Source organism: Tupaia chinensis, unplaced genomic scaffold, assembly GCF_000334495.1.
Source record: "Tupaia chinensis unplaced genomic scaffold, TupChi_1.0 Scaffold000215_1, whole genome shotgun sequence".
NCBI lineage: Eukaryota > Metazoa > Chordata > Mammalia > Scandentia > Tupaiidae > Tupaia > Tupaia belangeri.
Window position 1 is genome coordinate 4164191 of NW_006159690.1, and position 11760 is coordinate 4175950.

The window sequence follows — 11760 nt, forward strand, 5'->3', positions numbered from 1 at the left end:
GGACCTTGGACACGCACTTACATGCCCCTGGCGTGAGTCTAAACCACTGGGTCTGAGACTCAAACCATGGTCGACTACATGGGAGTCCAGCGACATAGCCATTATACTAACTGCTGGTCCCTGCCATCTGTTCTTTAGCACTATGTTCTTGAGCACAAATCTCCAGCCCTATTTCTTCCTCTTTGTCCTAGCCTCAGTAGACATAATGGATATATCTTCTGGGTAGGCTTTGTTAGGATTTTCTCATATCCAAAAGTTAGTGAATTGGAACTGAAGGGTAGCTTTGCCTTATGAGTGGCAAATAAATTCAGAAGTTCTTAGGACTCAGCCTCAAAGGTAAGGCAACATGGAATAGTTAATACAGGCTTTCAATCTCTCTCTTCTATTAAGTCATTGATAAATTATTTAACTTCATTAACTCTCCATTTGGTCAGCTATAAAGTAGATTAAAAAAACTACCTGGTTATCAAGACCATGTCATTCATATATATATGTAAGCTTATCAGTGACTATCATAGCTCCCAATTACAATTCCTGCTCTCTTTTCATTTTTTCCAATTTGTTATTTACCTTTGTTGTTGCTGTTGTTATCATTGTTCTCATCATTCTGATATGATAAGTTATCCATAATATGATTTTTTTTTTTTTTGGAGAGGATTTTGTTATAGGGCACGTGCGCTTGCCAGACAGAGACAGACAGACAGAAAGCGAGAAATCACTCCCCAGGGGGGATGGTCACACCGCAATCCCTTCTCCTCCATTCTCCTCTTGGGATCTTGGGCACGCACGCACACACGCCCGGCATGAGTTTTAAGCCACCAATTCCAGGATGCGAACCGCGATCGACTATGTGGGAGTCCAGCGACATAGCCATTACGCTAACTGCTAGTTCCCCATAATATGATTTTGAATGAGGTGCTTCACTTTTACAGGATTCAGTTTCCTGACCTTTAAAATTGAAAAAATATAGTGTTTCCCTGAAGGCAGTAAAAAGATTAAATGAATTAAAATATAAGACATCCTAGAATAAGTATATTCTCAATAAAAATAGTCTTTTTCTTTTATTCATATTATATATGAATACATATATATATACATTACATACACACACACACACACACACACACACACAGTCTTTTCACGTCATGATCCCCTTTCCCCAGCACTATTCTAGCTCCTCAGAATCCTGAACACCCGTGTTGTGCCGGCTTGTTTTCAGGGATCCACGTCTGTGGTCACTTAGAGCTTTTAGTATTGTAAAGCACTTGTGTTACCACTGTGCCGCAGTGGCCAGGCCTCTTTCTCCATATTCTTTCTTACACTTTTCCCCAGACCTTCTGTCTCTCCTTCCTTGACAGAGAAGACTGAAAAGGCAGCTAATTACTAGCCAAATGGAGACCATCACCATCCAAGATCTTATTTTTATATTCAGTTAACTAGGAACTCTCACAAATAGATATTCAGAGAAAAATCTTGTATAAAAACTAACAAGCCTACGGAGAATATGTTCTCTGAGAAACTAGGTAAACATATTCTTTTTATAAGAAAAAAATGAGGATAACTGTTGTTATACCTCGATTTTTTTGATCCTTCTTATTTCTGGTAGGGCCTACAGATGTGTGCAGAATAAAAACTCCCACCCTTCGATAAGGTTCTTTCCCTTTAGAGTGAAATGTCATGTCTTGAATGCAAGTGACCTTTCATGCATTTAGTGAACATTATGGAGTGCTAGCTAAACGTTGTGCCAGGCAGTGATGGGTAACGCACACATCCCACCTGAGCAAGCTTTTAAGCCTGATAAGAGAAAAATAGATCAATAAATCATGTTAATGCTGTATGGGAAGAACAAAGACATGTAGAAACCCAGTTCTGTTAGAACTCAGAGGCTGACACAGCCCAGTTCTGTTACCAACAGTGGTATCTAGTAGGGTGGGACCCTTCCTAAAATTTACCTCCACAGTCAAGAGACCTACCCTGAATGCTTTAAATCAAATCATGTGCAAAATTTTGGTCACCCGTTGGCTGATACTATCCAAATTTTAGTCTTTGAGGCTCATTTTATGAAACCTGAACGGTGGATTCCAGTGATTGGTGGCCAGATCTGCTGAATTTCCCTGCTAGAGTGTGTCTTTTCACCTCTGTGTTTTCAGTCCTCAGAATTACATGGCATGAGGCTGTGAGTCTAGGAAATTTCATGTTTATATGCCTCTCATTCAAAACCTCTGCAGATTAAAATATCAGCTACTGAACATACTTCTCTTAAAAAGCAAATCTATGTGCTTTGGGTTCAAGTAGAGAGAGTGTTTGAGGATTTTGTCAGCATAGAAAGAGCTTAGCATACTTTATTTGCCATAATGGGATCAACAGTCTTCCATCCAAGTTGATAATTGAAAAGTAAGATTGTGTTTCTTTTTAAAGATGTTGTGCTGAACTGATCCAGAGGAGAATAGAAATTCTAAATAAGCATACATCTCAGTCACAGAGTATTTTTTTCTACTTTACTGAACTATGAAAACGGCTGTAACCTTAGATCGAAGTCCAGGGACATGCATGCATTTTGTGACCTCTGTCTCCACACTCCTGCCACCTATACCTCTTTCATCCTGGGAGACCTGAGCCACAGCGACATCCAAAATGCATTCTTTTTTTTTTTTCTCTTTTCTTTTTCTTTTTCTTTTTTTTTTTTTTTTTTTTTTTTTTTTTTTCTTTTTTTTTTTTTTCTTTTTCTTTTTTTTTTTTTTTTTGCTATAGAGTACATGCACTCACCAGAAAGACTTGGGGCAGGGCAGGGCAGAGAATTAGAAAACACCCTCCGGGGGAGAGGGATGGGATGGCAATGTTGTGATCCCTTCTCAATTCTCCTATTAGGATTTTGGGAATGTACCTGGTACATTTTTTTCCGTCTGCAGAGTCCAGGCCTCAAACTGTGCAATCCAGCTGCCTTAACGAGCTGACCCCCACAAATACCTTTTTTTATTTTGAGAGATTTTTGCCAGAGACAGAGAGAGAGAAAATGAGAAGTTATCCCCAAGGAGATGGCCACACTGTAATCCCTACACCTCCATTCTTCCTCAGGATTTTGGGCATGCAAGTACATGCGCCCAGTATGAGTTTCAAGCCACCACGTCTGGGATTTAAACTGTGGTTAGCCATGTGGGTGGCAGTCCACCGCCCCTACCACTAGGCCACCTACTGGCCCACAAATTTTTTTTTTTAAAGAATTATTTATTTAATTTTAGTCATTATTATTATTATTTTAATTTGACCAGAGAGAGACAAAGAGAAAGGGAAAGTGAGAAAGCAAGCCTCCAGGTCCAGGACTCAGTCAACCATGGGGAGTCCAATACCTTAACCACCATGCCACCTGCTGGTCTCTCACAAATGCCTTTTTAAAATATTATTAAATACCTGTTATATTTTAATGTTTTAAAGCAGATTCTAAATGTGAGATCCTTAGTGAATGCCTTTGAAATTATAACAGACACTCATTACATCAATTTTCACACGCTTTTTCAGTGTCATGGCCACTTACTCCTCCAAGGTGATACATTTGCTATGGCCTTCATGACGATAGCAACTACCTCAAGTGGACATTATGTAAAATTCCCTGTGTGGTCCTCCAGTCTTTGTAGAAGTCTTCAAAAGTGCGCAAATCCCATTCTTGAGTTTTCTAGGAGAATGGCTTTCTGACGTGCTACTAAGGTATGGATGAGCCATCAAACACAAGAAAATGCCAGATCAAGATGGAGTGAAACAATCCATCTTTTTGTTTAGAGGTTTACTTAGGGTCATAGGATTATTTTAGACTCGTTAGGGATCATAGAGATCATTTTGTCTTAGGTTCCCATCAGATACATGAAGATACTCTTTCAGGGAGGTAGGGAGCGGGTCCACTTTACCCAACCTGGTAGGAAAGGCAGGAGAAGAGCCTGTGACTCTCCTCTGATAGCTGGGGCTATTTCAGGAAACAAAACGATACAGTTAGTGCTGCTGACATTTTATACTGATCTGGAATGCTATATCTTTTTAGCTGATCCATTCAAATTAACTTCAGGGGCAAGCAGGTAGCATGTGGTTAAGGTGCTGGACTCCCGTGTGGCCAACCTTTGTGAATCCCAGACCTGGTGGCTTGCTTTCTCACTTCACCCTCTCTCTCCACCTCGCTTTGGTGAGCGCACATGGCCTAAAACAATTTAAAATAATAGTAATAAATAGAATTATATAAATAATTATTGTTAATGAATTAGTTAGTTGCAATATTTGAATCACTGCAGGGCTCTAACTCACTGATTATGCTGACCGTAAAGGTAGTAGTTGGTTACTGGATCACAAAGGAACCTTTCCTTCTAAGCAAAATTGACACGGCTGATAACAGCCATTATGATTCACTAGAGCACAGCTTCGGTGTTTGTCTAGTGCCTTCTCTGCTACAATTTAGATTTTATTTTGTTTTGTTTTCAACTCGTAGGTTTGATAATGACTGTAAGTAAACCCTGTTACTTCGGAAACCTACTTCTGGGGATCGTAGGTGTGGACGTGAATCTAGCTTACATTCTTGAAGATGTGACATATTACCAAGACTCTTTGGCTTCCTATACTTTTCTCATCGATGACAAAGGTAATGTAGTCTGCAGACAGTAAATTGTAAGAATGGGTTCTTAGTGGGGCCAACAGGTAGCATGATGGTTAAAGGTACTGGACTCCCACGTGGCCAATCATGATTCAAGTCCCAGACCTAGTGACTTCCTTTCTCTCTCTCTCTCTCTCTCTGTCTCTCTCTAGTCAAGTTGGAAAATAATAATAAAGTTAAAATTTAAAAATAATTCTTAAAAAAAGAATGGGATCTTAGCAACCTAAAGAAAATCATTTATAGATATTCTGATGCTAACATAGGTAAATAGTGTTTAAAGAAAAGCAGTGGGGAGACCAGCAGGCATCGTGGTGGTTAAGGTGCTGGATACTCCCACATGGCTGACCACAGTTTTTGTCCCAGACCTGGTAGCTTGCTTTCTCACTTTCCTTCTCTCTTCTCTGTCTCTCTCTCTCTCTCTCTCTGTATCTCTCTCTGGTCAAGTTAAAATAAATAAATAAATAAATAAAATAATTCTCTAAAAAAAAAAAGTAATGTGATGAAGACTGCTAGTTTGTAGTTTAGTGGAACAATAAAGATGGCAGAGTGAATCTACAAATTCTGCTGAGAGATAGAGAACAGCTATTTGTAACATCAAGAAATTAAACTAAAGGATAGAATGTTATCGTCTGGGAGGAGAGAGTAGGGGGTGGTAGTCAGGGGTGGTGGGAGAAGGAGGAGGCGGCAAATCACTTATAAATGGCGCCAAAGCAGGATCCGAAGCCTAAATTTCAGAAGATGAGAGAGTGCTGTGCTTTCATGGACCTCTTCTTTATGAAGCAAAGTGTGTGAAAGTTGCCATAAAGGATAAGCAAGTAAAATATTTTATACATTACAGTGGTTGGAATAAAAGTTGGGATAGATAGGTTCCACAGAGCAGAGTACTCAAATACGTGGACACCTATCTGCCAATAGCGAGAACTTGGAAAAGCCAATCAGGAGCAGTGTGCAGAGCGCAAGATGAGAGGGGCTGCTCCGGGAAGGAAGACATCTGGTCTGCAACAGAAGAAGGTTGAAGTGAAAACAAAAAAGCACAAACAGAAAACACCTGGGAATGGAGATGGTGGCAGACCAGTGAGACACCTCAGCCTCCCCGGAAGAAAAGGGCCCGGGTAGATCCTACTGTTGAAAATGAAGAAGAAATCATGAACAGAGTTGAAGTTAAAGATTCCCAAAGAGCTAAAACCATGGCTTGTTGATGACTGGGACTTAATGACCAGGCAAAAACAGCTCTTTTTTCTTTCTGCCAAGAAGAACATGGATTCCATTCTGGAGGATTATGCAAATTATAAAAATCTTAAGGAAACACCGATAATAAGGAGTATGCTGCTAGAGAAGTTGGGGCAGAGATAAAAGAATACTTCAGCGTCATGTTGGGCACACTGCTACCCTACAAGTTTGAGACCACAGTATGCTGAGATCCTGGCAGATCACCCTGATGCGCCATGTCCCAGGTGTTTGGAGCGCCTCATCTACTGAGATTATTTGTAGGGATTGGTGCGATGTTGGCCTATAAACCTCTTGATGAGAAGAGCCTTGCTTATTACTGAATTATCTTCACGATTTCCTAAAGCACCTGGCAAAGAATTCTGCAACTTTGTTTAGTGCCAGCGATTATCAAGTGACCCCTGAGTACCACTGGAAAGCTGTGTGAGAGGCACACTCGCTCACCTATGTTTGGCTCTCTGTAAACACATTTTTGTTCTTAGTCCTCTTGTACGAACGATGTACTTTGAAGAGGTATACAACAGAATGGATGTTTGTTTTCCGTTTGATTTAAAACAGAGAAAACAAAATGGGTTCGGTTCCCTTTTTTTCTCTTCTTTTCATTTCAAAGTTTCTACCAGTGTATTAACAATGGACAACAGAGACCTGCTGGAGAGTGTTTAATTGCCTAGTTGACAAAGCTGCTTTCGAATGCTGGTGGTTCTGTTCCTTTGACACTATGCACTTTTATAATATGTGTTAATGCTATATGACAAAATGCTCTGATTCCTAGTGCCAAAGGTTCTATTCAGTGTATGTAACAGAACATACTCATCCATTTGTGCTCCTTTTTTTTTTTTTCTTAATGGTGCTTAAAGTAAAGAGCCCATCCATTGCAAGTCATCCACATTGTTCCTTAGGCATTATCTTCACTCAGATTATTGAAGAATGGTGGCCTATTTCATAGGGTTGTATTTGGGTCTAATGCACGTTCTAACGTGATAGTCGCCATCCTTTAGGTAGCTGACGTTTTCTGAAGTCGATCTTTTAGGAATTGTTCTTCAGATCTTCAATGAATTTTTTCTTTAAATTTCAAAGATCAAACAAAAAAGAATATTTTATACATCCTTTTATATCTATATTATTATCTTTAGAGGTATTGATATTAAGGTATATGTGGTAAATTAGAACATTTTATAAGATGAAAATCAAACCACCAAGCCTCCAAAATATTCTTGACTAACACATGTTTAATTACTTAGGACAGTTTTTTGGCACTTCAAGAGTTTTGTGCAAGCACACATTGAACAATTTCAGTTTTCATTGGACTGGTGAGTTACACACTAAGAAGTTAGTACTGGTCAGCCAGCCCACATTTCAAACCTATGATAAGCACTTTTAATAGAGCAAACCATTGGTACATATTTTTATGAGAGCCTGTTCTTCCTACAGCCTGTTTCTTATAATGTGCATTTTGTTTTCTTATTTCAGGGTATACACTTATGCATCCATCTCTTACTAGGCCATATTTATTATCAGAACCCCCTCTTCATACTGACATCATACATTATGAAAATATCCCCAAATTTGAGTTGGTTCGACAAAATATCCTAAGGTAAGCAAAAGGTGAGGGTCATGGCATTTATTTCTCTGAAAGTTGGGTGGACCCATCTAGGTCAAATAGGAGTATTTACTATAAAGGATAAAACAAATGTACAAATGACTTTAATATTATCAAAAATATACTCAGTCATTTTTTCCCAAAAGAATAGTAGACCAGATTTTGCCTAATTGGTGGAAAGGATAGATCTCTCAGAACTATCACGTGGGGATAATGTCTTATGAGTCCAATTCCATAGTCGCATTAACTGTAAAATCAGGTATATGTTTTCTCATTTTAAAAAAATCCTACAGTGATACAAAATTGAAAAATGATGGCAAAAATAAAAGGTTAAGTTGAGCTCCAGCTCAACTGCATTTGCCAGAAAATAATTTGGCAAAATTGTATCCATTCCAAGTTGACAGTACAATCTTATACATTCTCTTAAAATAAAAACAGATTGGATTGTTTCCAACCCTGATACATTATTTTGGCAGATGGTATCCTGGAGAGAACTGAGTCTTTGTGCTCATTGGTTGAAAATTAATGACTGAGTGGTTTGAGACAAGTTAGTCTCTGGAAAGAATTAGAACTGGGGAGCAGGGATAGAGAGTAAGGAATGTTTTTAATGTAGAGCTGACATAATGCTTCTACCAAATTGAAAATCTCATATTATCTCTTTCAAAAATGATGAACTTCATTGCTATTCAAAATCAGGAGGTGGTCATTGACACACAGCTTCTTCCTTGCCTTTAATTAAGTGCTTAATTTTATCCTTCGCCTGAAGTATTTAATTCTGTTTGCCAACGCAGCCTCCCTCTAGGCAGCCAGATTATCGCGGTCCCAGTGAACTCATCCCTGTCTTGGCACATAAACAAGCTGAGAGAAACTGGAAAGGAGGCCTACAACGTTAGCTATGCCTGGAAGATGGTGAGTGCAAGGAAGTCGCTTTTGCTCAGGGAGCTGCAGGATACTGTGCTCTTGTGAAAATTCTGGAGGACCTACAGTGATTGCAAAAATAAGACATGCCACCGATGTTTTGGACTGTTTTTCCTTCTTTGTTTACAAAACTCGTAATTGCACCCATAAATTGAGGAATAAATCAAACCATATAAAAGGATGGAGATTAGAAAATAAACTATGCCCATCCTTCCTTCTGCCTTTGACCTCCTATTTTCCATGAGTAATCATTTTGATTAATTCTCAAGAAAATATTTTTATACACAGACATGTAATAGTATGTGTCTGCATGTGTGTGTACACACTTGTGCGTTTGTGCGTGTGGACATGACTTTAATGACCGCATGGCATTATGTTGTATACATGGACCAAATAGCTACGTATTAATAGACATTTCAATTATATCTATTGGGTCATCAGAAAACTCATGATGCATTTTTGCATAGAAAAACCATTAAAAAGTACGCCATGACTTTTTTTTTTTAAGAGTTTTTTTTGTTTGTTTTTTTTTGCTATAGGGCGTGTGCACTTGCCAGACAGAGAGAGACAGAGAGACAGAAAGCAAGAAATCACCCCCCAGGGGGGATGGCCACACCACAATCCCTTCTCCATTCTCCTCTCGGGATCTTGGGCACACACGCACACGTGCCTGGTGTGAGTTTTAAGCCACCGGGTCCGGGACGCGAACCGCGGTCGACTACTTGGGAGTCCAGCGACATAGCCATTATGCTAACTGCTGGTCCCTGTCATGACTTTTCTGACAGCCCAGTAGATGTTTTTATCATTTAAACTCAGAACGTGGACTGTGGGAGTTATAAGGGAGGTATGAAGGTATAAATGCCCTATAACGTTCTCCAGGGAGAAGAAACGTTTCAGTTAGAACTTCAGTTCTTCATTTTCAACACAAGCAGACTGACAGTTCTTCCACAGTTCATGACACCTATTTCATCTTCCTTTTACCCAGCTCATTCAGATACGAGACCTCACAGAGAGGACTCTCCCATTTCCTACTTTTTCCACCTCTACACTTTCTTTCCAACATACTAACAATGCTATGGTGGGGCCCTGAATAGTGAATGGATCAGGAGAGTGAACTTTTCATTTTCACCGTCCAATTTTAATCATGGAGCTTAAAATCAGTCCTACTTGAGATGGAGGTTTTCTTGGGTACATAGGATCTGATGTTTAACCCTTTGACTCAAAATGGGTACAATTTTTTATTCCTTTTAAGTGCTACTTACTGCACATGGACCATGTACTAAGAAGGATAAACAGGAGTGACCATCTGTCTCCTCTCATGCAGTGTTCAGCCCAGTGGTAGATGGAGATAATCAGAAACTCAGAACAGTGTGTATGGGGTAAAATGATAGGAATGGGACAGTAGCCATATGTTTTTAAACATGAGTCTCCTCAAACTCTTGTTTCTTAAAGTATCATTATGGCAAGAGCAATGACTACAGTACAAATGAAGCAAGCCAGATAAGAAATGAAACTACTTGAGAAACTTATGTTTACAAGCCTAATTCTAGTCGTGTTCTATTGTGCAATACAAAAAGGAAATCGGTCTGTTTTCAAATTCTTTATGCCACCTCGCTTTTACTTTTTTTTCTTCAAGACAAATGACACCATCTGCCCTCATCTTCACACTTATGTAAGTTTTAAAAATACTTTACTGAGTTTTTTAACATCAGGAAGGCTGAGTCACTCACCTAAATTTGTCATTGAAAATTGACTTTTGTATTTGAAGTTGAAGATTGTTTATCTTCACCTTATCCTGAATGAAAGCAACTCCAGTCACCCTGGAAAAATATCTGCATTGATAATTGTTAGCATTAAAAGAGAAAGAAGCAAATATAGCCATTTATGTGACTATTTTTGTATAATAAATAAACCCAATGTTAATATTTGGGAAAGAAACATTATCTTCTCAGGGATTTTTTTAAGTGATTCTGGTAAATTCGGGCCACTCTTCTTAGGCAAATTGGATAATCGTATAATCACTTCAAGTAGACATGTGAGCTTTCTCAGAGTTATGAAATTGTAGAGCACATCACTATTAAGTGAACAATTAAGGAGGTAAAAAATAATGAGATTGAAGATTAAAAAGGCTTACCTGGTGAGCCTTTTTAATTACTTCCCAGATAATAAGGACAAATATTTTTAAGCTCTATTTATTTATTTGGGGAAAGAGGAAAGTAGATACTCATCATTTGCTAAAAATAAAATGGATTCTTCTACAAAAATAATCCAAATAAATTCAGTTTATGCTGAGAATAATTAGCTAAACTGCTTGCTGTCCTTAGATACACCAGAAACTGGTGGATTATTTTACTGAATTAATTTGAATATCACTTGTGATTATGTTAGCAGCATTAAAAGATTATTCTCACTGTGTAATCTAAGTTTACTTGTGAGGATACAGGAGGAAGTATTGACTATTAGAAAGTTTTAGAGGGCTGGCGGGTGGCATAGTGGTTAAGGCGGTTGGACTCCCACGTGGCTGACTGCGGTTTGAGTCCCAGACCTGGCAGCTTGCTTAGTCACTTTCCTTCTCTCTCCCTCTGTCTCTTTCTGATCCACTTCAAAAAATAAAATTTAAAAAATGACAATGAATCAAATTGAATTTTTTCAGCTAAGAACATGATAGAAAGACCTCTATAGAAATCTGTTTTCCTAAGGACTATTTATGACCTGCTACTTTTAGATGCTTAGGGTTTTTATTTTTGTCTGACAGAATGGGTCCAATTATAAAGTTATAATTGATCATTCTGATGGGGTTTTGTCTTTCGGTTTGTTGGAATATGCAGCATAGGAAAATAAACCGAAAAGATGACTACTGTGTGAGATTGAGAAGAAGAAAAAAGAGCAAAGGCCACTTTAGAACACCCTATTTCTAATTTGGGGAATGGAAGAAGAGGATGAAATTTGCTAATCTAATTGAATATCTTTGCCAGCAGTGCTTGAAAGCAATTCCAGGAAGATGCAAATTGTTTTTGTGTTTAGAGATTCCGCAGCCATTCTTACACATCCTACATTGTACTTAACTCTAACCTGCCTAACTAAGCATTGCTCCTTAATCACCAAGTAAATCAGCCGAGATGCTTTATAAGACACTAGCCTTTAGTTCTTCCTTAGCTTGTCATCACTTTTCATTTATATACAAACTATCTTTTTTTAAATAATTTTTAAAGAATTATTTAGTTATTTAATTCCATTCATAATTATTATTTTTCTTTTTTTGTTTGTTTATTTGTTTGTGTTTGAGAGGTTTTTGCTATAGGGCATGTGCGTTCGCCAGAAAGAGAGAAACAGAGAGAGAAAGTGAGATATCACACACACACACACACACCCCCGGGGGGGGGTG

The 11760-nt window shown here is 38.5% G+C and overlaps 1 protein-coding gene across 1 annotated transcript in view; it reads left to right on the plus strand.

Annotated features, from left to right (window-relative positions):
• The window catches only part of CACHD1 (cache domain containing 1), a 268123-nt gene that overhangs the window by 215583 nt on the left and 40780 nt on the right, over nucleotides 1-11760 (plus strand). Inside the window, exons 10-12 of the mRNA XM_006147534.1 lie at nucleotides 4469-4618; nucleotides 7328-7451; nucleotides 8249-8366. Of these exons, the coding sequence (XP_006147596.1) occupies nucleotides 4469-4618; nucleotides 7328-7451; nucleotides 8249-8366 (392 nt within the window). The remainder of the gene's footprint in view (nucleotides 1-4468; nucleotides 4619-7327; nucleotides 7452-8248; nucleotides 8367-11760) is intronic.